Source organism: Hyla sarda, chromosome 1 (assembly GCF_029499605.1).
Source record: "Hyla sarda isolate aHylSar1 chromosome 1, aHylSar1.hap1, whole genome shotgun sequence".
NCBI lineage: Eukaryota > Metazoa > Chordata > Amphibia > Anura > Hylidae > Hyla > Hyla sarda.
Genome location: NC_079189.1, coordinates 541,951,012 through 541,978,653, shown reverse-complemented (window position 1 = coordinate 541,978,653; position 27,642 = coordinate 541,951,012). Strand labels below are relative to the sequence as shown.

Sequence of the window (27,642 nt, the reverse complement as noted above, 5' to 3'; positions counted from 1 at the left end):
AACAAAAAAATGGCATCTGCAAAAATGTGGGCACCCTACAGAGTTAATATCTTGTACTGCCCCTTTGGCAAATATCACAGCTTGTAAATGTTTTTTGTAGCCAGCCAAGAGTCTTTCAATTCTTGTTTGAGGTATCTTTGCCCATTCTTCCTTACAAAAGTCTTCCAGTTCTTTGAGATTTCTGGGCTGTCTGTCCCACACTGCTCTTTTAAGGTCTATCTATAGATTTTCAATTATGTTGAGGTCAGGAGATTGTGAAGGCCATGGCAAAACCTTCAGTTTATGCCTCTTGATGGAATTCCCCTGTGGATTTCGAGGTGTGTTTAGGATCATTATCCATTTGTAGAAGCCATCCTCTCTTTAACTTCAGCTTTTTCACAGATGGCATCAAGTTAGCATCCAAAATTTGCTGAAATTTTATTGAATCAATTTTTCCTTCTACTCGTGAGATGTTTCCTGTGCCACTGGCTGCAATACAACCCCAAAGCATGATTGATCCACCCCCATGCTTAACAGTTGGACAGAGGTTCTTTTCATTAAATTCTGTTCCCCTTCTTCTCCAAACGTACCTTTGCTCATTCCGGCCAAAAAGTTCAATTTTAACCCCATCAGTCCACAGAACTTGTTTCCAAAATGCATCAGGCTTGTCTATATGTTCATTTGTAAATTTCAAACGCTGATTTTTGTGGTGAGGACGTAGAAGAGGTTTTCTTCTGATGACTCTTCCATGAAGACCATATTTGTACAAGTATCTCTTTATAGTGTAATAGTGTACCACAACTCCAGTGTCTGCCATATCTTTCTGGACGGACTGTGCAGTCAAACGTGGGTTTTGAATTGTTTTTCTCACAATCCTGCGAGCTGTTCTGCCTGATATTTTTCTTCGTCTTCCAGATCTTGCTTTAACTTCCACTGTTCCTGATGACTGCCATTTCTTAATTACATTCCGAACAGAGCATATTGACATCTGAAAACGTTTTGCTATCTTCTTATAGCCTTCTCCAGCTTTGTGAGCATCAACTATTTTCAGTTTCAGATTTCTAGACAACTGCTTAGAAGAACCCATGGTGCTGATTGTTGGGGCAAGGTCAGATGAGTCTGGGCATTTAAAACCTTTGAGATTGACATCACCTGGTCTTCCCAGATGATGATTGAGAACAATCTATGACACTGGCAGGTCTCAGCTTTGCAAAGGGGGCAGTGCATGCTATAAATTCTGCAGGGTGCTCACATTTTTGCAGACGTCATTTTTTTTCTGTTATTTTGAAAGTGTAAATGATGGAAATAAAATCTAACTTTTGTTGACATATTATAAGAATGTCTAATCTGTAATTTGATGCCTTTTGGAGATTTTGTCATCTTTCCTTGGCTTCTTTATGTTCATTAATACACTTTTTTACCTGGGGTGCCCAAACTTTTGATCTCCACTGTACTACTTTGATTGCTTATACTGATTGAAGCTATACTATTGCATAAAAATGATCAGTGAGATCTGAGATCTGCTAGCCTACCTGAGCCAGACTCTATTAGCGAAGGCCTCTGGATGCCATAGAAATTGATCGACACCACCCAAATATGATGCGTAGGTGCCGATCAGGCGTGGCAACTGTCATTTGAGCTCTTAAAAGCAGCTATCGCTATTGATAGCTGATGCCAGTTATTGACTGTGTGTGCCAGTTGCTAATAGCAGCCATCACTCACCATGCATGAAGCGAGCACAGCTTGTGCGCTTGCTCCATGGAACATCCACACTGCATGATGTACAAGCATGGCATTAGTCGTTTAGTACCAAGCCGCCATGGCATATATGTACATCTGATATTGGGAAGGGGTTAAGTACCAATTACTAGTTTTTCATAGAGTTTTGGTCTCAAAATACAATATTTTCAACTTACAATGATCTCCTGGAACCAATTAATATTGTAACTTTGGGGACCCCTGTATTTGTAGTAAATGTATTGCTTATTGGGTATAAAAAAGTAAACATAAATCCTGTAACCTCAAACTGCATTGTGGGTCAAATGTTTAAAGGATTTCTAAGGATTACTAGCTAGGATATGAATAGGGTGTATATCCACCCTTAAACACTTTTTATTAAGACCATAATTCTTTGCTTTTCAAATTTTTATAAAGCTTTATATTGATCTAAGCGGTTATTCAAAAATGAATAAACTCTTGTTGCCTACCCTACAACCAGCACTAGAAAAGCTTACTGCATTTCACATTTTGGGGGATATTTATTACTGTGATTGTGATTAATTGCCCAATGGGTGTGTATTTGGTCAAAGGTGGCACGGTTACAGAAAAAGTGGGCATGGTCAATCACAAATCACCAACTAGGGGCAGAGCTTGAGCTTTTTCTAGAACACTCTTTAGTATAAGAGACAATAGTTTCATAAACCTGCATCAGACTTTGGCATTAAAGAGCTTACAGCAAATGACAATAACAAAATGATGAGATCCCTTTAATTTGCAAAGTTGCATTTTTATTTCACCTCACAAAGACTTTTGTGGTACAATTAAGAGCTTTGTTACAAAGTACAATTGGTCCTTAACCCCCCCAAGCCCTCTTGTGGCTCTGTAGCTAGAAACATAAAAAAAATAATGGCTATTAGAAAGTAAGCTGGGAAAAAATAAAAATCTAAACTTTTTAAATTTACTGGGTCATTAAGGGGTTAAACTATGTACAGTCTTTTGTGTTTGTTTATAGGCTGGTGCGTACATTACCATACGGCTGCTTGTTTACACCATAAACTGGGGACTATATTTCACACTGTAAAGCAGAGCTTATTAGTCTGAATTACCAGCCACAAATGAACTAATAAAATGTAGGAAAAATACATCAAAATTGATTTCTTTATTTTTCTCTGGAAAACATAAAAACTTATTGACAAGCTTAATAACTGTACTGCATTATCATCAGTCTGTACATTTTATTGTGGGAAACTATAATCACCATCCTCTGTGCAGAGTTTTTATATAAAATATAATTTTGTATATAGATGGAAAGCACAGGATAGTACTGCCGTCAACGTTTAGAGTCAGATCAGTCACTACTGGAGGATTCTGAACTGTTGGATGAGGATGAAGAAGAGGAGTGGTGTTCTCGCTTTCCTTTCTTTTTGCCTTTCTTGTGGTGTTTTGCTTTCTTTGACTTGGTTTTTACTTTTTTACTTTTCCTCCTCTTTGATTTCGGACTCTCTTCACTCGACTCGCTGGAGGAATGGGATCTGCAATCAATCAGAACATAATAGCTGTTTATATAGAGATGAATGGGGAAACCAATGCATTCACAGGAATTACTCCTTAACCCCTTAAGGACATGCGCCGTAAATGTATGGCGCTGCTAAGAAGTACTTAGCGCACAGCACCGTACATTTATGGCGCAGCTTTCCTGGATCACAGAGACTCCGGACACTGTGATCGGAACGGGATGACTGCTGATATTTATCAGCAGCCATCCCGGCATATCGCCCAGGGGGGGTCCTGAGACCCCCCCCCTATATCGGCGATCGCGGTAAATGGCGTGTCTATTCAGACCTGCGATTTTCCGCTATTCCGGGTCAATCGGGTCTCTGGTGACCCAGTGACCTGGAAAAAAAGGGTGAACGGGGCTGTCCGAGAGGAAGATGGGCGCCGGCGGGGGTCCCCTCAGGATCGGTGGCGGCGACAGGAGCAGCAGGATCGGTCCATGCGGCAGGATACAGCAGGAGGTGAGCCTAACTACAACTCCCAGCATGCACAGACTACCAGAGGGCATGCTGGGAGTTGTAGCAGTGTGCCTCCAGCTGTTGCAAAACTACAACTCTCAGCATGCCCTTCGACTGTCAATGCATGCTGATTGTTGCAGTTTTGCAACAGCAGGAGACACATCGGTTGTCAAAACGAGTTTTTTACCTAACTCTGTGTTTCCCAACCAGTGTGCCTCCAGCTGTTGCAAAAATACAACTCCCAGCATGCATTGCGAGACTGTACATGCTGGGAGTTGTAGTTTTGCAACAGCTGGAGGCACATTGGTTGCGAAACACTGAGTTAAGTAACAAATGCTCAGTGTTTCGCAATCAATGTGCCTCCAGCTGTTGCATAACTGCAACTCCCAGCATGTATGGTCTGTCAGTGCATGCTGGGAGTTGTAGTTTTGCAACAGCTGAAGGTTCTCCTCCCCCATGTGGATGTACAGGGTACATTCACACGGGTGGGTTTACAGCAAGTTTTCTGCTGCAAGTTTGAGATGCGGCAAATTTTCCACCACAGCTCAAACTCCCAACTCAAACTCACTGTAAACCCAACCGTGCAAATGTACCCTAAAATCACTACACTACACTTACACAAAATAAAAAGTAAAACACTACATATACGCATACCCCTACACAGTTACCCCCCCCCCCCCAATAAAAAAAAAACAACGTCTCGTACAGAACTGTTTCCAAAACAGATCCTCCAGCTGTTGAAATACAACAACTCCAAGTATTGCCGGACAGCCACTGACTGTCCAGGCATGCTGGGAGTTTTGCAACAGCTGGAGACACCCTGTTTGGGAAACACTGCTGTGGGGTATTTTTGTGGCGGATTCAAATCCCCAAATTAGGCCTCAAATGCGCATGGCACTCTCTCGGAGCCATATCGTATTTCAAAGAAACAGTTTAGGGCCACATTTGGGGTATCTCCGTACTCGGGAGAAATGGTGTTACAAATTTTGGGGGGCTTTTTCTCCTTTTACCCCTCATGAAAAGGTAAAGTTGGGGTCTACACCAGCATGTTAGTGTAAAAAAATGTACTTTTACACTAACATGCTGGTGTTGCCCCATACTTTTAATTTTCACAAGCGGTAAAAGGAAAAAAAAAAAAGAAATTTGTAGCGCAATTTCTCCTGAATACAGAAATACCCCATATGTGGGCGTAAAATGCTCTGCGGGCGCATAAGGCTCAGGAGTGAGAGCAGCCTATGTATATTTGAGGTCTAAATTGGTGATTTGCACAGGGGTGGCTGATTTTATAGCGGTTCTGAAATTAACGCAAATAAATACCCACATGTGACCACATTTTGTAAACAACACCCCTCATGGAATGTAACAAGGGGTATAGTGAGCCTTAACACCCCACAGGTGTTTGACAAATTTTCATTAAAGTTGTATGGGAAAATAAAAAAATAAATGTTTTTCACTAAAATGCTGGTGTTACCCTAAATTTTTCATTTTCACAAGGGAAAATAGGAAAAAAAAGCCCCCCAAAATTTGTAGCCCCTTTTCTTCTGAGTAAGAACATACCCCATATGTGGATGTAAAGTGCTCTGCGGGCAAACTACAATGCTCAGAAGAGAAGGAGCGCCATTGGGATTTTGAAGAAAAAATTTGTCCGGAATTGAAGGCCACATGTGTTTACAAAGCCCCCATAGTGCCAGAACAATGGACCCCCCCACATGTGACCTCATTTTGGAAACTACACCCCTCATGTAATGTAATAAGGGGTACAGTGAGCATCTACGCCCCACAGGTGTCTGACAGTTTTCTGGAACAGTGGTCCGTGAAAATTAAAAATGTAATTTTGCATTTACTCAGCCCACTGTTCCAAAGATCTGTCAAACGCCAGTGGAGTGTAAATACTCACTGCACCCCTTATTAAATTCTGTGAGGGATGTAGTTTCCAAAATGGGGTCACATGTGGGGGGGTCCACTGTTCTGGCACCACGGGGGGCTTTGTAAACTCACATGGCCCCTGACTTCCATTAAAAAAAAATCCCTTTCTAAAAGCTCAATGGAGCTCCTCCTCTTCTGAGCATTGTAGTGCGCCAGCAGAGCACTTGACGTCCACACATGGGGTATTTCCACACTCAGAAGGAATGGGGTTAAAAATGTAAAATTTGGGAGGAAAACTGCATTTTTGTGAAAAACATTTTTTTTTTCATTTACACGTCCAACTTTAACAAAAAGTTGTGAAATACCTGTGAAGTGTTAAGGCTCACTGTACCCCTTGTTACATTCCTTGAGGGGTGTAGTTTCCAAAATAGTATGCCATGAGTTTCTTTTTTGCTGTTCTGGCACCATAGGGGCTTCCTAAATGCAACATGCCCCCCATTTCACCAAAATTTGCTTTCAAAAGCCAAATGTGACTCCTTCTCTTCTGTGCATTGCAGTTCGCCAACAGAGCATTTTACGTCCTAACATGGGGTGTTTCCATACTCAGAAAAGATGGGGTTACAAATTTTGGGGGGAATTTTCTCCCATTAACCTTTACAAAAATGGTAAATTTGGGGAAAAAAACTGCACTTTAGTGAAAAAAAATTTTTTTTTCATTTACACATCCGACTTTAACGAAAAGTCGTCAAACACCTGTGGGGTGTTAAGGCTCACTGGACCCCTTGTTAGGTGCCTTGAGGGGTGGTGTTTCCAAAATGGTATGCCATGTGGTGCCATAGGGGCTTCCTAAATTTGACATGCCCCCCAAAAACCATTTCAGAAAAACTCACTCTCCAAAATTCCATTGTCGCTCCTTCCCTTCTGAGCCCTCTACAGTGCCCACCGTACACTTGACATACACATATGAGGTATTTCCTTACTCAAGAGAAAATGGGTTGCAAATTTTGAGAGGATCTGTCTCCTTTTACCTCTTGTAAAAATTCAAAAACTGGATTTACATGAACATGCGAGTGTATAAAATGAAGATTTTGAATTTTCTCCTTTATTTTGCTGTTATTCCTGTGAAACACCTAAAGGGTTAACACACTTACTGAATGTCATTGTGAATACTTTGAGGGGTGCAGTTCTTATAATGGGGTCATTTGTGGGCTATTTCTAATAGGAAGGCCCTTGAAATCCACTTCAAACCTGAACTGGTCCATGAAAAATTCCGATTTTGATTTTTTTTTAGAAAAATGTGAAAATTGCTGCTGAACTTTGAAGCCCTCTGATGTCTTCCAAAAGTAAAAACATGTAAATTTTATGATGCGAACATAAAGAAGACATATTGTATTTGTGAATCCAAATTTTTTTTATTTGGAATGTCTATTTTCTTTACAAGCAGAGAGCTTAAAAATTAGAAAAATGCTAAATTTTCAATTTTTTCATCAAATTTTGGAAGTATGAAGTATCAACAAAATTTTACCACTAACATAAAGTAGAATATGTCACGAAAAAACAATCTCGGAATTAGAATGAAAGGTAAAAGCATCCCAGAGAAATTAATGCTTAAAGTGACAGTGGTCAGATGTGCAAAAAACGCTCTGGTCCTACAGTGAAAATTGGCCTGGTCCCTAAGGGGTTAAAGGGGTATTCCAGGAAAAAACATTTTATATATATCTATATCAACTGGCTCCAGAAAGTTAAACAGATTTGTAAATAACTTCTATTAAACAATCTTAGTCCTACCAGTACTTATCAGCTTCTGAATTTAAGCTGTTCTTTTCTGTCTGACCACAGTGCTCTCTGTTGACACCTCTGTTTGTCTCAGGAACTGTCCAGAGCAGGAGAGGCTTGCTATGGGGATTTTCTTCTACTCTGGACAGTTCCCGAGACAGACAGAGGTGTCAGCAGAGAGCACTCTAGTCAGACAGAAAAGAACAGCTCAACTTCAGAAGCTGATAAGTACTGGTAGGACTAAGATTTTTTAATAGAAGTAATTTACAAATCTGTCCAACTTTCTGGAGCCAGTTGATATGAAGACATTTTTTTTAAATGTACGGCACTGCTAACAGTTACTTTGCGCACAGTACCATACATTTACGGTGCTGTGTCCATGATCACCGTATCTCCAGATGCGGTGAAGGGGCCGGGTGGCAGCCATCCCATCATATCACCCAGGGGGTCCTGAAACCCCCCCTTGTTGGCGATCACCGTTATTCGATGGTCAATTCCGACCTATCACCGCCCTTGCTGGGAGGTGCACCCGCTCTGCCCTCCGTCCAGAGTGCGAGTGCACGGAAGAAAAGACCGGCGGACTCACCGGCAGCATTGGGGACCTAACGGCTGCGGTGGCGAGAGGATTCGGGCAGCAGCAGGAGGTGCTACAAGTTTGAGCCACAGCAGATTTTCCGCAACTCAAACTCTGAGCAAGAAACTTACTGTAAACCAATCCGTGTGCCACCAGCTGTTGCATAACTACAACTCTCAGAATGCATGGGCAGTCAAAAGGTATGTTGGGTGTTGTAGTTATGCAACAGCTTAATGCACATAACTACAACTCCATGCATGCCCTCTGGCTGTCTGTGCATGCTGGGAGTTGTAGTTATGCAAGAGCTAGCTGCACTTTTTTTTTTTTTTACACTAGCTCTTGCATAAATACAACTCCCAGCATGCACAGACCGCCAAAGGGCATGCAGGAAGTTGTAGTTGTGTGCCTCCAGCTGTTGCATACCTACAACGCCCAGCATGCCTTTTGACTGTTCGTGCATGCTGGGCATTGTAGTTATGCAACAGTTGAATGCACATAACTACAACTCCCTGCATGCCCTTTGGCTGTCTGTGCATGCTGGGAGTTGTATTTATTCAAGAGCTAGTGTGCATTGGAGTTGTAGTTATGTGCATTCAGCTGTTGCATAACGACAACACCCAGCATGCCTTTTGACTGCCCGTGCATGCTGAGAGTTGTAGTTATGCAACACCTGGAGGCACACGGGCGGGTTTACAGTAAGTTTCTTGCTCCGAGATTGAGTTGCGGAAAATCCGCTTTGGCTCAAACTTGTAGCAGGGAAAGTAAACCTGACAGTGTGTACTTAAAGGGGTACTCCGGTGAAAACCTTTTCTCTTTTAAATCAACTGGTGCCAGAAAGTTAAACATATTTGTAAATTACTTCTATTAACCCCTTAAGGACCCGGGCTTTTTCCGTTTTTTCATTTATGATTTTTTAAAGTTAAGGAGGAAAAATTTAAACTCTAAGATTTTCACCTAAAATTCTATATGACGGCTTATTTTTTGCGTCACTAATTCTTTTTTGTAATGACATTAGTAATTTTACCCAAAACCTACGGTGAAATGGGAAAAAAAAAATCTATGTGCGACAAAACTGATGAAAAAACACTATTTTGTACGTTTTGGGGGCTTCCATTCTTACGCAGTACATTTTTCGGCAAAAATGATACCTTATCTTTATTCTGTAGGTCCATACGGTTAAAATGATGCCCTACTTATATAGGTTAGATTTTGTATCACTTCCAAAAAAAATCATGATTACATGCAGGAAAATGTATACGTTTAAAATGGTCATTTTCTGAAGCCCTATAACTTTTTTATTTTTCTGTGTTCAGGGCGCTATGAGGGCTCATTTTTTGCGCTGTGATCTGAAGTTTTTAGCAGTACCATTTTTGTTCTGATCAGACTTTTTGATCACTTTTTATTCACTTGTGGTATAAAAAGTGATCAAAAAATGCGCTATTTTGGACTTTTGAATTTTTTTGCGCGTATGCCATTGAACGTGCGGTTTAAAAAGCGGTATATTTTTTATAATTCGGACATTTCCGCATGCGGCGATACCACATATTTTTATTTACACAGTTTTTTTTATTCTTGGAAATGCCGGGTGATTCAAACTTTTATTAGGGGAAGGGATAATTGAAAGGGTTAATGATTTTTTTTTTACACTTTTCTTATGCAATATTATAGCTCCTATAGCGGGCTATAACATTGCATTAACTGATCTTTTACACTGATTGATCCATCTCCATAGGAATGGATCAATCAGTGTTTTCGGCGATTGAATGCTCATGCCTGGATCTCATGCTTGAAGCATTCATTCAGCGATCTGACAGCGCAGGAGAAGGTAAGAAGACCTCCTGTGCTACAGCTGCTCGGGATGCCATGATTATACTGCGGCGATCCCGAACAGCTCCCTGAGCTAGCCGGGCACTTTTACTTTTGTTTTTAGCCGCGCGGCTCAGCTTTGATCGCGCGGCTAAAGGGTTATTAGCGTGCGGCATCGCGATCAGTGCTATTAGAGGCGGGTCCCGGCTTCACTATGACGCCGGGCCCGCCGCGTTATGATGTGGGGTCACCGTGTGACCCCGCATTATATCGCAGGACCGGGACCCAGGATGTACCCATACGTCCTGGGTCCTTAAGAGGTTAAAAAATCTTAATCCTTCCAGTACTTATTAGCTGCATAATACTACAGAGGAAATTCCTTTCTTTTTGGAACACTGATGACATCACGAGCACAGTGCTCTCTGCTGACATCTCTGTCCATTTTAGCAACTGTGCATAGCAGATGTATGCTAAGGATAACATGGTGACTTAGTGGTTAGCACTGCTGCCTTGCAGTGCTGGGGCCTTGGGTTCAAATCCCACTAAGGACAACAATAAATAAATAAAGACTTATTATTATTATTATTATTATTATAACGTCTGCAGAGAGCACTGTGCTCATGATGTCATCAGAGAGTATTCCAAAAAGAAAAGAATTTCCTCTGTAGTATTCAGCAGCTAATAAGTACAGGAAGGATTAAGATTTTTTAATAGAAGTTATTTACAAATCTGTTTAACTTTCCGGAGCCAGTTGATTTAAAAGAAAAAAGGTTTTTACCGGAGTACCCCTTTAATGTAAAAGCACCAAAACACCACACTACACTAGACCTACACAAAATAAAGAGTAAAACGCTACATATACAACAGCTCGTATGGCACTGTTTCCTAAATGGAGCCTCCGGCTGTTGCAAAACTAAAAAAACTCCCAGCATGGCCAGACAACCATTGACTGTACAAGCATGCTGGGAGTTGTAGTTTTGAAACAGCTGGAGGACTCCCTGTTTGGGAAACACTGCCATAGGGTATGCAAATCCCTCATTTAGGCCTCAAATGCACATGGAGCTTTCTCACTCCACAGCCCTGTCGCATTTGAAGACAACAGTTTAGGGCCACATATGGGGTATTTCTGTACTTGGGAGAAATTGTGTTCCAAATTTGGGGGGGCTTTTTCTCCCTTTACCCCTTATGAAACGGAAAAGTTTGGGCTACACCAGCATGTTAGTGTAAAAAAATAAAATTTTTAACACTAACATACTGGTGTTGCCTCATACTTTATATTCTCATATGATGTAAAAGAAGAAAAAGCCCCCCCCCCCAAATTTGTACCACAGTACAGAAATACCCCATATGTGGACATAAAATGCTCTGTGGGCACACTAAAGGGCTCAGGAGTGAGAGCGCACCATGTACACTTGAGGCCTAAATTGGTGATTTGCACAGGGTGACTGATATTTGCCTCGGTTCTGACATAAACGCAGGGGGGGGGGGAAACACATGTGACCCCATTTTGCAAACTGCACCCCTCAAATAGTGTAACAAGGGGTGTATCATTTACACCCCATTGGTGTCTGATAGATTTGTGTCAAACACCAGTGGGTGTAAATGCTCACTGCACTGCTTATTACATTCCATGAGAGGTGCAGTTTCCAAAATGGTGTCACATGTGGGAGGTTTCAACTGTCTGGACACCATGGGGGCTTTATAAATGTGACATAGCTCCCAAAAACTATTCTAGCTAAATTCTCAAATGGCACTTATTTCTGTCTGAGCCATGTTGTACACCCGCAGAGCACTTTATGTCAACATATGGGGCATTTCCATACTCGGGAGAAATTGAGCTACAAATTCTGGGGGAGTTTTCTCCTATTATCCCTTGGGAAAATGAAAAATTAGGCGTAACACCATCATTGTAGTAAAAAAAAAAAAAGGTTTCATTTTCACGTCCCAATTTAACAAAAGTTCGTCAAACACCTGTGGAGTGTTAAGGCTCACTGTACCCCTTGTTATGTTCCTTGAGGGGTGTAGTTTTCCAAATAGTGTGCCATGTGTTTTTTTTTTTTTTTTGCTGTTCTGGCCCCATGGGGGCCTCCTAAAGCGGTGGGAATGCATCCTTAGTGGAAATTTCCCATATTAGTACAAACAATTTTGTAGAATTTTTTCCAGGGCAAACAGAATTTGGGGCTGAAAAAAGTCTTAAAGAGGTTGTCCCATCTCATCTTTGCCCTTTTCTGGCCACCCCCAGCCTGTTTGCAGAGGTGGTCGGAAGAGCTGGAAGCAGTCGAAGTGTAACTCCACTTGACTTTAATGGGACTCGCATAAACCACGTAGCCAAACAAGTTATGCTGTTAATGCAACTTCGGGTATTACATGAACAGGGTAGCTAGAGGGGCAACACTGTCTGCACAACTCCCATTAAAAGGAAAATGGTCATCCTGTTCACCCACACTAAACCTAATACACTGGGTTACAGTGTGGGTGAACAGGAGACCAATGAGGGGTAAATGAGTTACATGCATACCTGTAGTCCAGAGCTGTGTCCCTCTGAAGATCCTCTTCTATCCCCGCTGAATAGCGCACAGAAGGCATGAATTTAAATATTTATTAGCGCTGGTCACATGAGCACTTGCGCCAACTAAGCACTCATGTGACCAGCTCCAATGAATATTCAAATTCACCTGCCATGCCCGCCTCCTGTGCGCAATTCAATTCAGTGGGGACAGAAGAAGATCTTCGCAGGGCCACAGCTCCGGACTAAAAGGTACAAATTTTATTCATTTACCCCTCATCGGTCTCCGGTTTGCCCAAACTGTAACCCAGTGGATTGGGTTTAGTGTGGGTGAACAGGATGACCGTGTTTAAAGTCTATAAGAGTTACGAAAATTGCGAAACTTCCCCGCTCCAGCTGCTTCCGGCTTTATGACCATCTGTAAGAGCTGCAAACAGACTGGGGGTTGCTAGAAAATCAGTACATTGAGATGAGACAACTCGTTTTAAAGAGGTACTTGAGCATTTAAATACGCATACCCTATCCACAGGTCGGCCCACCTTCAATTGGGCCCTAATTCTCCCAGGTAGGTGGATGAATTGCGGTCTTGGAAGGCGCTTCATGAATTCTCTATGCACTTCTATAGAAATTGCCTGGAGCATGTGATGGCGCCCCCCCTAAGCAGAGGGGAGATTCGGAGCACCGTTCTGGAGATCGTGGTGGGTCTGACCTCTGAAATGCTGCTGTATCCTTTTAATGCTCTGCTTTTTACAAAGTCATAACTCTGAGGAAAGGTAAAAGGGAAAATAACATCTGTCCATCTGCCCCATTTGGTAATACAAACATTATAAAAGGGAGGTCCCTCTAAAGGTGTGCCCCGATGCATCTATGTATTACATAGCCAGCTATCTGTATAAATGATGGACATGTAATGCTACATTTTTCCTCCTGGGGAAAAGTACAGCCAGATTAAACTTTACAGCATAAGCAATGTCAATTTATTTGTGGGGGTGGGGGCTTAAAGAAGCCACCCCATAGTGTTCATACGATTGTCCAGCCTGCTTATTTTTAATGGAGTTAACTTCAATATTTAAGTAAAAATAGCATTCCCGCACAACACCACATCTTGAGGTCACCTGCTCAGTCACATGACAAGATAGGAAGCTATAGAAAAGGTGTATATAGACTGCAAAGGAGCATACAGACCATACATTATACTTAGATCATTATCTATACAAAAGAGTTGTGTCTAACACCTAAAATAGAAGACAAAATGAAATAACAAAAGAAGAAGGAGAGAAAATGACAAGTTCTGTAGTAATGAACATAAATGCTGATATCACAGACTTGCTGATTTAAGTATTTATAGATCAAAGAAAATAGTAAGACATGTAGTGAGAAGTTGGGATCAGTGATGTAAGTTTGGGGTTGTGGTGTTTGGTCCAGCCAGCAGCATGCACTGCTCTGTTTCTGTCCGAATGACATTACTCACAGATGGTGGCGTACCATGGATGGAAACAGAACCTGTTTCGGAAAGCTGCCTAGTTCCTTCTTCTAGGAGATGACATACCAGTCCCCTTCTGCTGCATTACTTGCATCATGGACACAGCTCTTATAGGTAAAACATACCACTCCCCTTCTCTATCAACAGATGGTATCCGCTTCTTACATTACTTGAAAAGGATCTGTGGCCAGCGATTATTAAATAGCTTATGGTGCCAGATCACACACCTTTTCACAGTTTTTTTGATACACCCTTTTGTTCCCGGTATTTAGGGGTTTTAGAATTCAGGGATTCAGTCAGACTGTGAGCTTTTTAATAATAGGGGACTATGAAGTGATGGGAGGAATTATACAGTCAGGGGTGTGAATATTGTACATTGAGGGGTACATAATACCTGCCATTACCTGATATTCACTCCCATTATTAAAATTAAGTTCATGCCCTGAATTGTCAGACAAACTATAAACCCATGATATCTCAGGAACAGGAGGACGTATCAACAAACTATAAAAATGTGTGTGATCAGGGCTCCCTAATCTATTTAATGCTATATGGTCTGTATACACCTTTGCAGTCCATATTCACCAATGTTATACATTCAACTTACTTCTATTACCAACTTTATAGTTTTTAGCACTGGAAGTTTTAAAGAGATGAAATATTAAGTTTTAAGAGATTAAATATTAGATCAACAGGTCAACCCCCGCCATCTCTTGCCTTATGAGATAGTTTGCAGAATACAATAAGCACACAGTAAAGTGTCCCTGCTGATGATTAAGAGAACAGTAATAGAAATATAGTAAATAATTATTGACCTGCTCTCTTCTGGTTTTAAGAAAGCCAATGTAATAATATGTATGATTACAATACTTTCTCCTTGTTTACCACTCATGAGGTCTGAGGAAGAACATTTTTGTGCTATATAAATAGTCTAAGCTGCAGTCATTATCCTGATGGTCTCTCCATAGAATATCTTTCCCATTCTGTTTACGAGATAGACAAATGCATAAGGGCATTGCTGTAGGCAGCAGGTGCAAGAGTCCAATAGAACCCATATCCCTATGCTTAGAGATGTTCTTTACCACACAGGAGTTGTGTGGTAGGACAGTGACAGCTATGCTTGTGGAGGTCCTTTGACATTTTAACTCCCTAAAAATGTTTTCATATACAAATACATGGTATGTAACTGAAAGGCAGACAACCAATCAGATTGTACAACAACATGTACCATAAAATTACATGAATAGTCCAAAAGTATATTACAAGTCGATTATAAGTAAAAAAAAGATAGGGGATAAGATATTAGATGATGGGGGTCCCACCACTGGGGACTCCCGTGATCTCTGCTGCGGCTCCCCTGTCATTTGGTGTACAGAGCAAACTCCGCTCTGTGCCCAAAGACTCACACCATCACGCCCCCTTCCATAGACATGAATGGAGAGGGCGTGAAATGCTGTCACGAACGCGGAAGCTGCAAACTCTGCTGGCCCGGAGAACGCGGGGGTTCCCAGAGGTGGGACCCCGTGATCTAACATCTTATTCCCTATCCTTTGGATAGGGGATAAGATGTTATCAGCAGAGTATCCCTTTAACTGCAACTATGTAAAATGCTTCACATGGGTATAGATAAAACACTTTATATAATTATTCTACTTTTCTGAAATAATAGAATGCAATAGAAAGTAACTAGATGTATGTTGGAGGGACAAATGAGGAGAGAATAACAAGAGCAATTTGTCTGCAAAGATTACATACTTGTGCTTGCAACCACATCAGATGCAATCCCTTTACATTCACATCCATTCCAGCTAATTAAAATTATGATATACACAGTAAACAAAAAAAAACAAAAAAAAAAAAAACACCTTTGCTCTAAAGTACCCGCAATGAAGTCAGTCTACAAAGGATTTATTGCACATACCAAGTCACATGTTTGTCCCCATGGGATCCATTTGTTACACCTGTCAGATTGTCTTAAAGACAAGAAGTGAGAATATTACTTTTCTCTGTTCCCTCTTCTCATTATGTTCTATTACCTTTCTAGAAGGATCATTCAATATCCCAAGGTTTAAAGTAAAATCTACAATGTACACAGTAAAATAGTCCATTATGTTACAGAAGTATATTATGTGCGAACACCACTTTCTATATTTGGATAAATGCTCAGCATTTCTAAAGGTAATTGCTGTCAATAACTGTGACCTCAGCCGCGTTCTGACAGCGGTTGTAAATTACCTTTTTCGTGGCTTCTTGGATTTAGTTTTCTCCTTTTTCTTCAACTTCTTCCCAACTTCTACGGCATCTGTAAAAATGTAGAGTGGGTGTTAAAAGCGATATATAGGATTTCTAATGGTTACCAGCACAAACACTTTACAACAGTGCACACACTGCAGTATTGGAAAGAAAGAATACATTCAATGGGGAAAAAAAACTAATACACATATTTGGATGTGAAATCTTACAAATAAAATGTAAACGTTAACGTAAAATTATTATTTTTTTTGTATAAACCTTAAATGGGCACTGTCAGATGCAATAACTTTTTATATGTTGTACATCTTGACAAAACATTAAAGAGTACCCGTCACCAAATAAAACTTTTAACCCCTTAAGGACCAGGGTTTTTTCCTCCTTACGTTTAAAAAATCATAACTTTCAATTTTGCACCTAAAAATCCAGATGATTGCTTATTTTTTGCGTCACCAATTGCCAACTGCTTTGTAATGACAGTCATTTTACCCAAAAATCTACGCCGAAACGGGAAAAAAAAATCATTGTGCGCCAAAATTGAAGAAAAAACACAATTTTGTAAATTTTTAGGGCTTCCGTTTCTACGCAGTACATATTTCGGTAAAAATGACACCTTCTCTTTATTCTGTAGGTCCATATGATTAAAATGATACCCTACTTATGCAGGTTTAATTTTGTCGTACTTCTGGAAAAAATTATAACTACATGCAGGAAAATTTATACGTTTAAAATTGTCATCTTCTGACCCCTATAACTTTATTAATTTTTCTGCGTATAGGGCGTTATGAGGGCTCATTTTTAGTGCCGTAATCTGAAGTTTTTAGCGGTACCATTTATGTATTGATAGGACTTATTGATCGCTTTTAATTCATTTTTTCATGATATAAAAGTGACCAAAAATAAACTATTTTGGACTTTAGAATTTTTTTGCTCGTACGCCATTGACCGTGCGGTTTAATTAACGATATATTTTTATAATTCGGACACATTCGATACCACACATGTTTATTTTTATTTACACAGTTTTTTTTTTATTTTAAATGGGAAAAGGGGGGTGATTCAAACTTTTATTAAGGAAGGGGTTAAATTATCTTTATTCACTTTTTTTTTTTACTTTTTTTTGTAGGGTTATAGCTCCCATAGGGGCCTATAACACTGCACATACTGATCTTTTACATTGATCAGTGGTTTCTCATAGGAAACCATAGATTGAGGATTCTGCCGCTTGACTGCTCATGCCTGGATCTCATTCGGTGATCGGACGGCAGGTAAGGGACCCTCCTGCTGTTCTACAGCTGTTCGGGATGCCGCGGCGATCCCGTACAGCCCGCTGATCTAGCCGGAGGTAGTTTAGTTTCACTTTAGACAAGTCGATCCACTTTGAACGCCATGTCTAAAAGGTTAATAGCACGCGGCACCGCGATCAGTATCCCGAGTTAGTTTAGGCTACTTTCACACTGCCGCTGGGCTCTGCCACAAACGTCCGTTAAGACTCTCTCTTTTTTTTGTTGCCTTTAATGGCCGTTAGTGTAACGAAGCCCAACGGGAGGCATAACGGGCACAGAGGATCCCATTCACTTGAATGGGATTCTCTGACGTCCGTTATTGCGGCCGTTATTCTGCCGGAAGATAGCGGGAGAAAAAGACGTTGCAAGCACAAATTTTTCTCCCGCTATCTTCTATCAGCCATCACAAATGGCAGTGTGAAAGTGGTCTTAGAAAGTCTATCAGACAGGAGAGAGCACAGAGGAGTCCTACCAGACAAGAGAGAGCACAGAGGAGTCCTACCAGACAGGAGAGAACACAGAGGAGTCCTACCAGACAGGAGAGAGCACAGAGGAGTCCTATCAGACAGGAGAGAGCACAGAGGAGTCCTATCAGACAGGAGAGAGCACAGAGGAGTCCTATCAGACAGGAGAGAGCACAGATGAGTCCTATCAGACAGGAAAGAGCACAGAGGAGTCCTATCAGACAGGAGAGAGCACAGAGGAGTCCTATCAAACAGGAGAGAGCACAGAGGTGTGCTAGACCACCCTCACTTACTGGACATTGTCTATGCCTGTGATTCAGCTTGGATAAAGCCATGATTTTACAAGCTGACTTCTCTAAAAAAGGAAAACGTTTTTGTCAGACCCAAGGCCTGATTATGGAAACATACATGTGTTTTTATTGTATCTGTGTATAACCTAAGACCTGGGGGTGAGAGGTCATTCAGACTGTGGGTTTGTGTATTGCATTTTATTGGGGGGTCTGGCTGTTTGTTTACATCTCCTTTGAAGTCAAAGGCTTTTTTGAAGTCATGCACTCTGGTCCCATCATATAATCAAACAGATAAGGGGCCAGGAAGAGAGAAGACCCCCTGGTGGGATCAGAGGGGAGGGGGGAATGGAGTCTCCCTTTCAAAAAGGCAGATATATAATATTTAACAATGCTAGACTCCGGGTGTTCAATGCTGTGTAACAAGCTGACAAGAACATCCTAAGAACAGCTGGAACTCACTCTCATGGACTGCTATATCATCATGCTGTAAGAACTTCATCTTTTGTTTTCTGAACTTGCCTTGCTAAACTCTTTTATATATTTTTGTACCTGTGTGTCATTTGTTTCTGTATTTTTATATAGTCAGCACTGTGATACCTTTTATCAGATTAAATGTTTAATTAATCAGCTCTGGTCTTTCATCTCTAAATATAGGAGCTCACCTTTCTGAAGGCAGCTCTGGTGGAAACACGTTTATCTAAGGGTTAATTTGGTGACTTGCTGGGACTAGTAGTGGATACCCAGAGGTCTGGCGGCTTTAACCCTTGCACCATCACACTCTCTCTAATGTCTTGGCTGGACCGATAGGGTGTGATTGTGACAGTTTTCTTATGAAGTACCGGTATATTAGAAATGTTAACAGTTTGCCAAGATGTACAACATATAAAAAGTTTTTGAATCTGACAGTGCTCATCTTAAGATACCACTACAACGTTAAAATCTTCTATGCAGATTATGATCACTTGCTATATAGCCCTAGGCTGGATTAAAAAGGTTTTGTGGACAATTTATATTGCTCCTTCCCAGCTCTTTGACCACAACGTTCTCTATCAAAAATTCTTATCTACCTCTGGACATTTCCACCTAATACAGAAATCTACATGCCATAAATACCCACCAACTTAGTCACACTAAGGTCCTCAGTGTCAGTTCTGTCCCAATCTGGCTACCAAATATTACCATGACATCCTTAAATATACCCCAGAAAAAAAAGCACCCTTGCACTCCAAACCTTCTGACGCAGACAGCAGCAACCATATCCCACACCATTAACTTGCTCTCTGCCCCTATCCCACACCAAGAACCTGCTCTCTTCAATGGCGCTCTAGGCATGCTGTATGTTTGTAGAGAGAATTGAACATGTCAGCAGACTTTCTCCATTATAAATTCATGCTCAAAAACTTCTAATCTCCCTGTATCTCACAAAACAAACTTATTTACCTCTTTCCTCTGTCAAATCAATCCTTCATAACAACACTGACCTCTCTCTCCATGGACAAAAGGTACTGGCACCAATTCTGTGCTCAATAGTTGGTCATATACTACAAAACTAAAATTGACAACAGCAATCAGTTACCTATTTCTGCACGCAGTAGTATTGATCCTGTTCACTTACACACTTCCTCTTCATCACTCTCAGCTTTTAAGCCAATAACTGAGGATGAAGCCACCAGGCTCCTCTCGCCCCTCTACCTGCATTAGTGACCCTACTCCCTCAAATCTTGTCCAGTCTCTCTCCGCCGCCGTCACCAGTCACTTAACCTTTCTTCCGGTATATTTCCCTCCTTCTTCAACTCTTTTGTCATAACCACATAATACTGGAATACCACTTTAATATGGCTTTTCCTTTACCGATTTTTGGTAACTTTTTTAACAAGTATATTTTGTACTTTCTGAGGTTCAAATAATTTTTTGAATAACTTTCAAATTTAAAAATGTATGCTATTCACTGGGCATCAAAAATTAAATTTATTTTTACATCATTCAGCAAGAAGTATAAAGTTATAATAAAAGTCATAATAGACATGACAATAACAAATATTGGAAGTTTTTTTATGTTTGACAAAAAAATTCATTTTGTAAGGGGAAAAATATGTACTCATTTTTGGCGAATGTTTTATTCTTATCAAATTCAACTATTTTTTCTTTTTTAACTAGTCCCATTAGGGAACATCCAGAGAACCAGCACAATGTAGGGTCTTAAACAGGACTTCAATATTATGTGGAAAATAGGTATCTTAAGTAAATGTTTATTTAAGTTCCTGTGTAATATTATAACATTTCTAATAGTCACCATGAGTCAAAATGGTAAGCTACACAAATTTTTCCTGCAAATAAAACACACAGTCATGAAACGGACTAAACATAGACAGAAATAGAGGTGGAAGCAGTGACTGAGCATAGCACTAGTTGGACTAGTGGTGGTGATATTGTAAGATATCATGGTGGAGATGCTGAGGGGGAGTACAAAGAGAGGCATTACAAGGCCTGGACCAAAAGGAATAAATGTGTCTTTTTTTTCAAAAAGTGATATCTCTATTGTGTACAGACTTGTGAGAATTGAGAATTTTGCATTATTCATTAACATTTTAAAAATGTTAAAACAATCAAACAAAACAAACATTTAATGCTGTGAAGAGTTTCTTACTGTGTACAGGTTCCTGTTGCAACTCCCAAAAGGAGAATTTTCACATTTTGTTTAATTTACAACAGCGATTTCTGCGATGTCACTAGGTTTTTCACTATTTTAAGACACCGCCACCAATACTGTTGAAACTTACAGAAAAGGCCAATTTTTGGAATGCTTAGAAAAATTTGTTGTGGCTTCCAATACCTATGTATGCATTTAAACACAGGCAGGCATCTGCCGACATCCAGGGATACTTTATCGTTAATCCCTCTAATGTAGCATGAGGGGGAGTGGTTAGCTCGTCAGGTGTTGTCGTCACCCCTAAGCGAACAAGATGAGTCAGGCATGGATCAGTGAGGAATTAAACCCCCTGTGCCAGATGCCACTGATTAGACACTACTACCACCCCCCCTGCTGACCACTGCCTACTACAACTCCTAATGGTCTGCCACATCCTGCTCTTCACTGTATACATCACTACCACCAGTCTGCCACCTCCTGCTGTACGCTGGCTACTACTACTTCCACCAGTTCACAATCCTTGCTGCTAACACTCCCAGAAAGGCTTACCCGTACATAACCCATGATCCCAAAATAAGAAAAAAATTTTTGGCTTTTCATAGAAAAGATATTTCTTCCTCACGATTTTGGAACACCAATCCTGTTGCTACTCCCAAAAAGGGAAACGTTTTGGAACGCTTGGAAAAAGCCATTGCATCTTCCCATACCTTTGTGTCCATTTTAACTATTTAAATACATTCCATGGTGACCCTAGCAAAGTTATACAGGGATCTTAGACAGTGCTATACATGCATTTTGTGGCTTTTTTATCGCAGATTTGCAGAGAACTTTACGAAGTTTACATTATGTATCGAACATTTTCCGAAAGTTTGGTAAGCCTGGCGAACAGAACTTTTCAAAAGTTCGCTTATCTCTAATCCTAATGTATACTGCCAGTGTACAGCTGGTTTCTGATCCCAGTTTAATAGGGGATTATCTGGAAAATACTTTTTCTCTGAGACTTTCACATTTTGGACCAACTGTGCCTAAACGAGTGGTTCAATGTTATTATATTACAAACATTCTGATATGTAAAAATAGGCAATAAACAAACAGTAAATTATAGGTTTTAGAAAAAAAATACATTTTTACTAAATCGCTGTATTCCACAAGGCATAACAAAACAACCATAAAACCAAGTCTTATAATACAATGGCAAACAAAAAAAATACATGAACTGTTAAATGCAAAAAATGACATGTAAGTGGCAACCTTGTGATGCATTCATATTGAAATTATATTGTGCCGCTCTTTGGTGGCACAAAGCAAGGAAATACTGAGAAACACACAATAGCAGCATTTTATGTTACGTGTACACGGAAGACATAAATAGCATCTTTGTAAATAGGAGACAAGATAGAGACTTTCTTTGTTTGTTGGTGTGTGTAGGATTATAATGATCATCACTTAGAGGACTAATGGTCCATGGGAGGTCTATAAATATTCTATATTCTAAAGAAAATAGAATTCTTCACACCTATGTGCAGCTTTATAATTTTCTAATAGTGGGAATCCTATAAACCTTACAGGGGTTGTCCAGTGAAAATGATCTCATCACCTATAAGAGAAGGCAGGGTCCAATTTTCCTGGCCATATAAGACTAACAGCCAGAATACCCTGCTATATAGTGCATTATGTCATTGATCAAAGGTTTGTATGTTCAAGTCCTGCAAGTCCCAGAAAGAATTTAAAATACTCTGCTCAAAAAACAAACACTAAGATAACACTTGCTAGATCTGAATGAATGAACTAATCGTATGAAATACTTTAGTCTTTACATAGTTGAATGTGCTGACAACAAAATCACACAAAAATGATCAATGGAAATAAAATTTATCAACCCATGGAGGTCTGGATATGGAGTCACACTCAAAATCAAAGTGGAAAACCACACTATAGGCTGATCCAACTTTGATGTAATGTCCTTAAAACAAGTCTAAATGATGGCAGATGGTCTCCTGAGGGATGTCCTCCCAGACCTGGACTAAAGCATCCGCCAACTCTTGGACAGTCTGTGGTGCAACGTGGCATTGGTGGATGGAGCAAGATATGATGTCCCAGATGTGCTCAATCAGATTCAGGTCTGGGGAATGGGAGGGCCAATCCATAGCATCAATGCCTTCCTCTTGCAGGAACTGCTGACACACTCCAGCCACATGAGGTCCAGCAATGTCTTGCATTAGGGGTAACCCAGGGCCAACCACACCAGCATATGGTCTCAAAAGGGGTCTGAGGATATTATCTCCATACCTAATGACAGTCAGGCTACCTCTGGCACGCACATGGATGGTTGTGCGCCCCCCCCCCAAAGAAATGCTACCCACACAAATACTGACCCACCGCCAAACCGGTCATGCTGGTGGATGTGGCAGGCAACAGAACGTTCTCCACGGCGTCTCCAGAGTCATGTCTGTCACATGTGCTCAGTGTTAACCTGCTTTCATCTGTGAAGAGCACAGGGCCCCAGTGGTGAATTTGCCAATCTTGGTGTTCTCTGGCAAATGCCAAACGTCCTGCACGGTGTCGGGCTGTAAGCACAACCTCCACCTGTGGACGTCGGCCCTCATACCACCCTCATGGAGTCTGTTTCTGACCATTTGAGTAGACACATGCACATTTGTAGCCTGCTGGAGGTCATTTTGCAGGGCTCTGGCAGTGCTCCTCCTGCTCCTCTTAGCGCAAAGGCAGAGGTAGCGGTCCTGCTGCTGGGTTGTTGCCGTTCTATGGCCACCTCCACGTCTCCTGATGTACTGGCCTGTCTCCTGGTAGCTCCTCCAGCGCTCTGGACACTATGCTGACAGACACAGCAAACCTTCTTGCCACAGCTGCATTGATGTGCCATCCTGGATGAGCTGCACTACCTGAGCCACTTGTGTGGGTTGTAGAGTCTGTCTCATGCTACCAATAGAGTGAAAGCACCGCAAGCATTCTAAAGTGACCAAAACATCAGCCAGGAAGCATAGAAACTGAGAAGTGGTCTGTGGTCTTGCTAATTGCCTATAATTTCCACCTGTTGTCTGTTCCATTTGCACAACAGCATGTGAAATTGATTTTCAATCAGTGTTGCTTCCGGAGTGGACAGTGTGATTTCACAGAAGTGTGATTGACTTGGAGTTGCATTGTGTTTAAGTGCTTCCTTTATTTTTTTCAGCAGTGTAGTTCGGTTGAGAATTGTGGGGGGGGGGGGGGGTTTGTAGGACAAAAAAAAAATTAATGACCGGTCCTTAGGATAGGCCATGAATATCAGTCTAGGATTGATCCTGGGACCTTTTTAAAAACACACAATAAAAAATAGCAAAATGTACTTTATTTTTTATTTTTGATGTAATCCACAAAAAACTTTAAAAAAAATTGTTATAAAACAAAACAACTGCTCAAAAAATGAACATAATATGCAATATATATATATATATGCATTACTGCCTACAGAGATGGCACACATCAGAGTGGTCGCAGAAAGCGGAATCTCTGCCCGCAGTATTTCTAAGTGTAGATTCTGCAAGACTGACTGATGCCACTCTCTAGACAATCGGTTACTCTGAAGATAAACACAAAAATAGGCTGATGGTGTAAACAATTTGCAGATATGGTTGCTAGTGATTACCAATAACTGTGTTTGTGATGTTTTCTTAAAAGGAATGAAAGAGCTGCAGGCACCATTGGATAGCTGTAAGGCCATGTTCACATGCCAGAATTTCTGCATGAATTTATAGCCAATACACTTCAATGGAATTCTGCTGCCCCATTCACACAGCAGAATTTCTGCTGCAGAATTTCCTGAGCAGGAATTCCATTGAAGTGAATTGGATATAAATGCATGCAGAATTCCATGCAGAAATTCTGCTGTGTGAACCTAGCCTTAGGCCCGGTTCACATGGCAGAATTTCTGCACTGAATTTTGCATGGAATTCTGCATCAAAATTCTGCATGAGTTTATAGCCAATACACTTCAATGGGATTACGCTGTCCCATTCACATAGCAGAATTTCCTCTGGCAATTCATTTCTGCTGAATTTTCATTCAGAATTCAGTGCAGAAATTCTGCCATGTGAACTGGCTTCAGGGTATAAAAAGCAACCTGTGCCTTACCTGGAGCTGATGGTGGTTGTCAAACTTTTAAAAGCACCTTTTTACTTCTCAGTGAAGAATCAAGGTAGTGATGCAGAACTGCTCAAGTGCCACAGCCTGACATGTTTCCTTGCTCACCTTCACCTCTGAGCTCCTTCTTGATGGAGGTACAGGGCTCTGTATGTCAGTCAAGTAAGGTGTAGGTGGTGAGGGTAGGCTGTGGAGACATGACGGGCTGTGGCACATGAGCCGCTCAGCCCTGACTCCTTGACACTTGGCTGATAAATAGAAAGTTCGGCAGCCACCATGAGCTTCAGGAAACATACAGTTTGCTTTTATACCCAAGGGTACATTCGCATTAATGAATCGCTGCCCAGAGATATTCCAGGCAGAGATTCTATATTCAACAGACACCACCAAAATCCATCAGTGCCGGACAATCCCACGGCAAACACTGGTAGGCTGCTGCACTGGAATTACCAAGCGGAATTTCTTGCTCGTAAATTCTATAGTGTGAATGTACTCTAACAGCTCTCCATCAGTGTCTGCAGTTCTTAACAGCAAATAGAGCTGACAGATTCCCTTTAAAAAAAACTTACAAATTCTGCTTTGGGTATGCATACCTGAGAACAACTGCATATGTATCTGATAAATGATCAGACAATACAGCCTAAAAATGGCTTTGAGAAGATAATGTAAGGATTCAAGCCATCACGTGTTGCAGCTAACAAAGACGTATATACATGATGCATATTGTGTTATTTTGTGAAAAGGTACACTTTACTAACCAGTCTGATATTCATCATGCATGATAAATCACTATGGACAAAATGTCTTACAACTTGAATGTAAGTGGAAAACAAAATAAAGGCACAACTAGACAAGCTGATACTGATGCACAGACACCTTATATATTGTGTGCCTGGTGTTTCTCACATATATCTAATACTTTACCTTTAAAACAACAAGTTTATTTCAGGAAGCCACTTAAATGGGTGCCTTGTTCCAATAGATAAAAGTGTGAAAATCTGAATGATACCTGGAATAGGTCAATAAACTCAATGCTCTCTTAGAAGTCCTATTATCTGACACAATTATGGGCGCTCTGGTAGGAGACACTTTTGACAGTCTGTTGTTCACAATACTACTATGTGGAACCTGCAGCATTTACATAATGGAGTTGTTTCAATTCAGGAGAGCTTGTTAGCTGGAACAATTTTAGCTGTGCCATGTGCAGAGCTAACACATCTGCAATCATCCACTTCAGTGATACCAGTGCCAAATGTCTATACCGAGCCATGGCCGGGGATGAGGCGCCCCGTATTCAAGAGCCATCTAATACAAATACTGATTATATGGGTGAATATGAAGCAATCAGGAACTGTATTGAAAGGAATCACTGATGAAAATAAGAATTCCTTAGAGGACGGAAGCAAAAATAATAAGCATATAATGCCTTCCCCTCTTCAGTATCTAGAGGTTGTCCCACCCACCTAACCAAATCCCACCCAGGGATCAGATGGCTGCTGGAAACCCTGATGAAGCTGAAAGGGCAGTGGGATCACACATTTTTTCTTATTTATAGGTTTTTGGACCAAAATATATGTATACAGTATATGTATATTAATTCATATAGCAGAAAAAAATTTAAGGGGTTGGGCAGCAAAACGTAACTTATGCCTTATCCACAGGATAAGGGAATAAGTGTCTGACTGCAGGGGGTCCAACCACTCGTATCGCCGTGATCCCCTGAACGGCTCCGGCTCTCTAAGCAGAGCACATGCCAACCTGCGCTCCATTCATTTCCATGGGAGCGACAGATGCTCGAGTACAGCACTCAGGTCTCCTATAGAGAATAAATGGAGTGCATGCTGTGATCAGCATGTGCTCTGCTTAGAGAGCAGGAGCAGTTCAGGAAATCGCAGTGTGTCCAAGTGGTTGGACCACCCGCAATCAGACACCTATCCCCATACCTGTGGATAGGGGATAAGTTAGTTTTCTCTGCACAATCCCTTTAATAAAAAGTAATCAAAAATGTCATTAAAACAAGAATGGTACCAATAAAAATGTGTAAAAAACTTGCCCTCATACAAAAAATAAAAGTGGGGTCAGAAGAGGACAATTTAAAGCATACACATTTTCATACAAAAATAGCAATTTTTTTTCAAAGTAGTAAAATAAAACCTAAATAAATTGGGTATCTTTGTAATCATATGGACCTACAGCATAAAGATAATGTGTCATTTTTATCGAAAAAAGGAAGCCCCCCAAATTAGCACAAAATGGCATTTTTATTTAATCTATCCCCACAACTAATTTCTTTTTGTTTTGCCGTAGATTTTATGGTAAAATGAGTGATGTCATTACAAAGTACAATTGGTGGCACAAGCTGGGCTTATAGGGGGAGATTTATCAAAACCTGTCCAGAGGAAACGTTGCTCGGTTGCCCATAGAACCATTTTTAACAAGGCCCCTGCAAAATTAAAGAAGCAATAGGATTGGTAACTTTTCCTTTGCACAGTCTGATATTTCTGCTTTATCATATTAAAATTTTGTTTTACACAATATATATATATATATATATATATATATAGAAATAATAAGTCAAGGGGAGCACCGTGCACTAGGATTCCAGATCCGCCCGGGTGCCAAGCTTCGGGAACCGACCAACTCCCAAGTAGTATGTAGAATCAAGTAGAAGCGGCACACCAGTATACCAGTGAAAGCGTGGGTTTATTCACACATCTGTGCAGAAAAGCTACGTTTCGGCTCGACAATAGAGCCTTTCTCAAGCATATCAAACATTATACAAGCATGTGTATATATAGGCCCTTCAATTGGATACACAAATGAGGGGGGTGTGCCCAAACCAAA

General features: G+C 40.8%; 1 protein-coding gene across 2 annotated transcripts in view; it reads right to left on the bottom strand.

Moving 5' to 3' along the window:
• Window positions 1–2,443: 2,443 nt before the first annotated feature.
• Window positions 2,444–27,642, bottom strand: part of SREK1IP1 (SREK1 interacting protein 1) — an 83,092-nt gene continuing 57,893 nt past the window's right edge. Inside the window, exons 4-5 of one of the 2 annotated variants that reach the window (XM_056541333.1) lie at window positions 15,957–16,023; window positions 2,444–3,230 (exon numbers count right to left, since the gene is read on the bottom strand). In XM_056541333.1, coding sequence (XP_056397308.1) covers window positions 3,047–3,230; window positions 15,957–16,023 — 251 coding nt within the window. In that variant the 3' untranslated portion in view covers window positions 2,444–3,046. Of the gene's footprint in view, window positions 3,231–12,660; window positions 13,002–15,956; window positions 16,024–27,642 lie in introns of those variants that run through there. The other variant, XM_056541335.1, reaches the window with a different exon arrangement.